Genomic DNA, 8,022 nt, shown 5'->3' with positions numbered 1-8,022 from the left:
AGTTAAATGCCTTAGAGGCAGAGTTTGAGGTCGGGATGAGGCGATACCAGGGAACAGTTTGAAATACAATGGCACCATAATGAAATATGGATATCAGGGCTCGAGGGGAAATGTTACATGTACCAATTACAGTGAGACCACAGGCCGGAGACCACAGGTTAGACAATATAATGTCCATGTAAGGTTATAGGTTTGGGGCTACAGGTTATCCAGATACAATAGTACAATTCTCACGTTTCGGAATATCAGGTTGTAAAGTTTGGGAATATCAGGTTTGTAAATACAAGGATAGATGGTGACCACCTTCAGGGGAGAAAGTCAATATACAAGCAAATATATCAGCATCAAAACATTTGATCAGTTGCCAGAAGTTAAATGGAACTTGAAACATGTACCGCCTTCTACAAACGATTTATGTCAATAAAATATCAATATAAAAACACGTCTAGTGTCTTTCGACCGTACCATATTTAAGCGCTTGATTCGTGCCCGTGGTGATTTTATATAGCATTTGCCCTGTTACAAACAATAATTAATAAGCAACAAACCAACAACAAATCCTCTGTGTCAATATCCTTGCACAAACACACAGTAGTACATCTGTGGAAAATGTGTAATGCGTCTTATATTGCTTCTTCCACAACATTCAGAATTGGCCGATGTGATTGGCGGCTGATGCTGATAAGTTCCCATTTGTGAGTCTTTGATCAGTTTTGCCATTAAACAAATCATTAATCAATGAACGGCTCGTGGAGGTCGATGGATTGATATACATTATAGTGCCCCAAACCTCATTTCTAGTATCCACAAAGCAAGAGCGTGACTATCAAAGAAACCATAGCCATGAAAAGGAACAAGGCCGACGAGAGACGTCTTTTGGTCTCGTCGTCAGCTTTAGGTAAATATATTTTTTGTGAAAGATCCAAGAACTGTTCAAGATAAATATATCCTAGTTGACTCCATAGCGACACTCCATCATGTAGAAGTATGCGCGTCGGCGCGTCCTTTGGTCTGAGTGGCAACCGGAGAAAATGTAACCATAAAAGCATAGAACATCGCGACACTGAGGAATTATGGGAAACCATAATTGGTGTTTTTGTTCAAACCGAAGCACTTTCATGGGCTCCGGGGTGAAGTTTGTTGCTTTTTCCAGCAGATTTAGTAGGCACATGTTGTATGTTGAGTTTAATAGTGACACTTCCGGCATTGAGCTTAAAAAATAAAACGTAGCTTGCCATGTTGAAATCATCTAGATAACGCACAGCCTTGATCGCCTAGAACATACATGTACCTTGCGTCTTTCAAATATCATTGAAAACTGCTTCTCTTCGAGGGTTCTGTCTTAATTTCATACTTCGTATTTTGGTAGTTTTTGTTAAATGTTGTTTTGGGAATTGACCATGCAATTAAATGACCTGGAACGTTTGGTTGATGGATGGTGTACGACGCATTCAAACAACCGCAATCTGCTGTGTGTTATCAAGGTTGTTTCAACATGGTAAGCTACATGTGATTTGTATTCTAACATAATAGGGCCTTCTGAGTAGTAGATAAAAAGAAAAAGACATTCGCTCTCCGCTTTTTGTTGTATGAAGGTGTCTGTGATTGTGCTCTTATTGTTTTGGGCCAGTTCATGCCAATGGAACGGGTGTGGCTGAGCACAGGGTGTAGTGCCTGTCTTCTTTACTTATTTGTGTGTCTGGAAGTTTACACTTGACAAAGATTTTAACACACCTGTCGTTAGCATAGGACAGACAGGCAAGGAATAACATGTCGTCACATGCATGTCGTCGGTTTCAAATCAAACTGAACCCACAGGAGCAGTTGTCACAGAAGATGTCGTAATACTTGGACGAGATGTCAGGTTTAATGTAAAAAGTACAGTTCGAATATGAAAATGCAAAAACATCTCCTGCTGTCTTTACACTGGAAACGCCTGCTTCAATTTGAAAAAATGTCAAAAAGATAAAATTCTGAGGAAACAGACGTTCTGGCAGCACGACGTAACGCCCCTATTTAATTAACGAAATGGATCTGTACGAGCGTTCATAACGTGGACGGCAGATGTTCAGTTTGAACGCACTTTTGTAGCTTTCCTGATGCTAACACTTTTGGAGGTATGTTAAAATGATAGATTAAGCATACCGGAGGCCTGGCCCCAATGTTTTAGAATTTGAAGCGAATAAAACTGAATACTTTTAATATTTCTCGGCTATGTTGTTTCCAAATATTGCTGCTCTGGCATAAAAGGCTCGGTGTTTCGCATTTCTCCATTTAATGATGATATTATTATCACTAGGTGTACAACTTTCATAAATACGGAGAGAAATCAATGGGAGGGGAGCGGCTGTATCTTACAATTCCTTTTCCGGTATATACCATGATCAAAACAGGAAGCTAAATGCCTCCAAGGTACCCTACAGAAGCATGGGTATCCTGTTCAGAAGGATCCAGCTGCAATGGTACAACAGGTTCTAAACCACAGATTCTTACCACGGGTTCAGGACTACAACGGAACTATGTCCAAGTCAAGTCATAGGTTTGGGGCGATAGTTGACCCAGATAAAATGGTATCATACTCAAAGTTTGAGCTATGTGATAGATTCACAAATACAACGAAGCGATGTAAATATCTACGGGAGAAAGTAAACGCCGATATAAATATCAAAGCCCATTTCAGTAAAACCAACACGTCTTTTTCCATTGCGCCGTGTCTAAACGTCTTGAGATATATATTGTTTTCGTAGGAATAAAATCATAAATGGTGAGTAATAGCGACTTATGTGTCTTGGGCCTTTCTGATACCATTGAAAACTGTTCACTGCTTCTATTTACTTGAATTCGTCTTTATAAATTTCTTTAATTTATAAACTTTAACTCTGTGGTTGTTTGTGTCCAAAGGTGATTTTGAAACTCGGCATTCATTATGGTTGACCGCTGGTATAGGAATATTTGTTTCGACGCCTATAGATTGTGAATGCTCACTAGATTTACACCAATTAGAAGGTTTATCGACAATATGTCTGTACAGATGCCGTCCTTGACTTTCGTATCGTTCACGCTGTTGTCCTCTCATCGCCCACCTGGTAGACACAGCTGTCATTTATTCATGTATAAAGCAGCGTGTAATGTACCACAGGCCAGACGTTGTCACCAACAACTGTGAGATATTACTGATGGCTGAAGACAAACCGCTTTTCTCCCCGTCTTGCGTCATCCATTTGCCTCATGTCGCCTAACCGGTGTCTGCCTCGAGGCGGAACTAGGCCTACATTATGCTGAGAACAGTCGTTGGCCATTCCATTTATCCGTATTGAAAAACCCACTGTCAAGAAATTTGATTATAACATGTTAACCAAGAATCGAAGGGAAGTATTGAGTTACACGCTACTCTGGTAACCTTCTATTTCTCTCTAGTTGTACAAAAGAAACGCTTATAGCAGACTATTGCATGCGTCCAGACTATTCAAAATGAAATTGACGTTTTACTTTCATTACCATCGTGGATATTTCGCGTTCTACAAAATGAAGATTTTTTAATGAATTGTTGGCTTACTAAAATGTTGGCCTAAAAAAAAATCCACCGGGATAAGTAAGGGACTGGAAAGTTGCTACTACCAAAATAATATGGAAAACATTTGCCAGCAAAATTATGAAGTCTGGCTAAGCTGTAAGCACGGGGTTCAGAAATGATTTGAATCTCACTGGGAAGATCTGTCATCAACCTGCGGATGGTTGTGAGTTTCCTTGGGGTCTACCCCGTTTGCTCACACCATAATGGTGGCCTCTGTCGGATAAGGGAAATATTTTTGAGTAAGAGGCGCTTGATTCTGCTTTGCACTTCAGGGTTTCCCACATCCATAAATCTGAACGGGATCGCATAATTGCAATACACCGATCCATTCGCGATATGATTGACGGACGATAAGCCAATCAAATTGCACAACGCGTTCACCCCTTTAGCTCCGCCCACAGGTTGGACAAAACTCCGACAACATGGCTGTTACAGTACTACATGACGCGTGAAACTGGTTGCAGAAGTCTAAGTAAACTCAGCCTCAAGACATCCTATATACTGTCTGAATGTTTGCCTCTTGTGAAAATGGTGAAGCATTGTTCATATGGGACTTGCAAATCTGATAGCAGGTACCCGGAAAAGTTAGGAGGAGCTAAATTTATTCCTTTCCCGAAGCCAAAGTCTGACCTGCAAAAATGCCTGCGCTGGATAGCCTTGTGTCGCCGTCCACATTCCCATCTCTACGTGGAAAAAATAACTAAGCATACATATATTTGTTCAAAGGTAAGAGAATCTATTTTGATGTATGTAATGGTTGTCGAAGCTTGGTAACTTTCTGTGAGGCTCCATCGCCGCTTATCTGTCAGATATTCATAAGGCGGTGGTGTTGTTGTACATGTAAAAGGCCTGTGCATGTGCGTTTGCGAATATTCCTTGTAACAAAGTTGTGTCCGAAATTTAGACTCTTTTGTTAATGTTCCACTGCCCCCACGTCCCTAAGTGCAATATTTTTTTTGTTTTTATTTTATTTTATTTTATGGGGTATAGGAGAGGGGAGGGATTGCCTTAACATGTTAAGTCTGTCATTATTGATTAGCATGTCCGCTTCTGGGCTGGGAGATCCAGGGTCAAACCTGGGTCTAGTCAGACCAGAAACTCTAACAGTGGGAGCTGTTGTGGGGTTAGAGCATCGACTGGTCGGCCCGGTGTCAGCATAATGTGACTGGGTGAGGGGGCTTGCTGGGTGTCTTTTTAGACATGTCTTGCTGAGGTACAACTGTAGCACCTTAAAAGAGTGGAGGAAATCCATCCTGCAACAAGGAGACACCGTCTGTATATGGTTGAAATACTGTTCATTAGGTTGTTAAACCCAAGCACTCGCTCACTTTTAATGAAATCTCACGAATACCAACTCATATGTGTCTTTATTTACTTGCAGCATTTCATATCTCTCAGTGGACCTAATGAAGAATATCCTGATCCAAATGATGCTTTAAGTGGGGAATTTAGAAAATCACGCCGCCACGTATCATATGCCCAGAACAACACATTATCTGTTTCCAGGAATAGGTAACATTAATATTTTATTATAAGCAATCACAGTAGGTTGATATGAACAATATTTATCATTATGTAAACAATAACCAAGAGTATTTCATTAGTGTGTCATTAACTCTGAATATTCACACAGTTAAGTGTCCAGCTAAAATTTATTGAGGCTTATAGGAACTTTGGCACAGTTTACTTAATCTAGATACACAACACCACTTGCCATTAGTAGCAAGTTACTTTACTTCCCTTGTAGTGGGTGAATACTCCCTATTTCATGTTGTAAAGCCAGACAGTTGAAAGATGGTATGCTTAGTATGTGGTCACTGTGGGACACGACAGAAGGCAGATACCGGGTCTAAAGGAAAGATAACTCCATACTCTGGAAACGGGGAATATCCATCTCATTCCAAACTGAGTTTCGTTGTTGTGAGAAATTTTCCAGTAGCTATTTAATGGCATTACTGCCCAGTCAGTTAATCAATCCTGTTCACTATTTACTATTTCAGTCTATCCTGAGTTGGATGTGTTCTCCATGGTTGCAAGAATCAGGCAGCTGGAAGAGGAAAACAATAAATTGATCAGAGACTTTGCCAAGAGGGAACTTCTAAATATTAATAAGTGCGATAAACAGTGTCAGACTGAAGAATTTAAACAGAGAGGTGGATTTGAAATTGAAGAAGTTGTTGAGTCAAATATTAAAAATTTGTTTAAGTTTTATACAGGCTTAACATATCCAGATTTCTGATGTTACTATCATTCCTCTTTCCCAGTGATTGTGCAAATCCAATTTCATATCCACAGAAAAGAAAGGAAACTAATGTAAAAAAATTCCCCTTATCACAACAAGTTTTTATGTACCTGTGTCGACTCAGAACGGGGTTACATGTTAAAGACCTGGCCTTCAGATTTAATGTGAAAGTGCCAACAGTGTCAACAGTTCTCACCGGTGTTGCAAAATATATGTATGTCAGGTTAGGCTCCCTTAGCTATTGGCCACATAGAAATGTAATTATAGAAAACATGCCTGAGAATTACAAAGCTGATTTTCCGACTTGTTTAGCAATCCTTGATTGTACAGAGCTTAAATGTGAAAAACCGTCTTCCTTACAAGTACAGAGTCAGTGCTTTTCAGACTATAAATCATCCAATACCTTGAAGTCATTAGTTGTTTGTGACCCTAGAGGATCAGTTATGTTTGTTTCAGATTTGTTTTCTGGGTCAATTTCAGACAATGAAATTTGTGAACAAAGTGGGTTCTATGATTTTGTACCTGATTTGAAAGAACGGGGCTTCATTGGTGCTGGAGATGCACTAATGGCAGATAAGGGGTTTAGGATTGAAGGCATTCTGTCAGAATTTGATATTAATCTGAATATACCTCCACTTGCTTCAAGTGCAAAACCATCAAGTGAATCAGAAGTAAATGTGACTAAAAAAATTGCAGCACATAGGATTCATGTTGAACGGGCAATTAATAAAATAAAATGTTTTAAGTTACTGAGAAGAAAAATTCCAGTTAGCTTGTTTCACTGCATTAATGAAAATTGGTTTGTTGCTGCAAACTTAACTAATTTTCAAGATACTTTGGTAAAATTATAACTTTTGTACCATATATTACAATGTGGACAAACAATTTCATCATCAGGGGAAATATGGAGTCGTGACATACATAAAAGATTTAGAAACTGATGTGGAAATTGTGTAAAAAAAAAACCCATTATAAATGATCGAGATATATGGATGACTATGATTGATTGTTCATCTGGTGTGGACTGATGGATTTGTAATATACGTGAAGTGTATTAAAGGATCCTAACCCCAAAATAATTAATTTCTTGTTATTGTTATACATACCTGTAAAGGTAACATTGAACCCTTCTGCACAATTCCATACTCTGTTTTTTCTGTGTGCAGTTCATCTTGCAGTAAATATGATAATGGTGTGGACTTGTCTACTTTCAACTTCTTTATGTCATCTTCCTTCAATTCTGGGATCCTGTTGGTAAAAATATAACACTTTCTGTCACAAAAAACTATCAGTTTCTGTCACAAAAAGTGCACTGATGACTTGATTTGTTGCTTGATGGAAAACATTTTTCAAAAAATATGAGGCCTTTGTGGTCTGGCGATTGACGGCGCTTGTAAATCTGCTTATTAGGTCACATCATGCGGACACCTGGCCAACCAGGCTACCCTAACAGCAGCTCCTACTGAATTGACAAAGGGTTTAACCTGGTTCTCTCAGGCAATTAGTGATGCTCTACAGGCCAATAAACTGAGCTGCACAGGCTGGTCACTGATGAGAGGAAGGATTTTGCACTGCTGTTCACACTGCGGTTAATAATTACCTAAGTGTTGGTGTAGAACAACACACTGGCCTTTTTCGGCGAGGTGTTGGCCTTGGTTTAGCGAAAACTATTGCAGCTACGGGCTCGGCAATTGATCTTTGGGCCCCGCGGTTTGTGCCACTGTTGAGGCAAACTGGTACAAGCCAGCTGTGAAGGGATATCTTTCAGTGCCAAACGTTTATAGTGGCCAACTGTGTAGACGACGCTAACAGCATGAGAACATAGCCCAGTTATTCTATAAAAATAAAAAAGAAGATACCGGTACCATAACACTAGTGTGAGTTAACTTATGGGCTCAACAGCTCCGAATATTTTTTCGTAGTATGCAAATATACAACGTAAGTGAACCATCGCTAGACAGTCTTAACCTCAGAATTAGAAGTACAAGCTAAGTCTCTATTAGTTTCTATGGTACAGATTTTATTTTATAACGTATACAACAAAATTGAAGGCGCCAACGCGCTTTGGATAACAAACTATAAGTCTAAATCCAAGGCTAACGTCGAAACAACAACGACAACAGTTAAAATACCTGCCGCAGCATGTTAAACTTAAATCTACATTTATGAACATTACAAGATATTTATAATTATACACCAATTCACT

The 8,022-nt window shown here is 39.3% G+C and overlaps 1 protein-coding gene across 1 annotated transcript; it reads left to right on the top strand.

The window, feature by feature from the left end:
• Positions 1 to 4,001: 4,001 nt before the first annotated feature.
• On the top strand, positions 4,002 to 6,721 carry LOC135467427 (uncharacterized). Its single transcript, XM_064745201.1, has 4 exons — positions 4,002 to 4,300; positions 4,956 to 5,086; positions 5,358 to 5,421; positions 5,514 to 6,721. The coding sequence occupies exons 1-4, from the start codon at positions 4,016 to 4,018 to the stop codon at positions 5,811 to 5,813; spliced, it is 780 nt and encodes a 259-aa protein (XP_064601271.1). The 5' UTR covers positions 4,002 to 4,015; the 3' UTR covers positions 5,814 to 6,721.
• The last annotated feature ends 1,301 nt before the right edge of the window (positions 6,722 to 8,022 follow it).

The sequence above is a fragment of the Liolophura sinensis genome, chromosome 6 (genome assembly GCF_032854445.1).
Source record: "Liolophura sinensis isolate JHLJ2023 chromosome 6, CUHK_Ljap_v2, whole genome shotgun sequence".
Taxonomy (NCBI): domain Eukaryota; kingdom Metazoa; phylum Mollusca; class Polyplacophora; order Chitonida; family Chitonidae; genus Liolophura; species Liolophura sinensis.
Note: the sequence above shows the minus strand (reverse complement) of the source record. Positions and strands in the feature narration are given on the sequence as shown.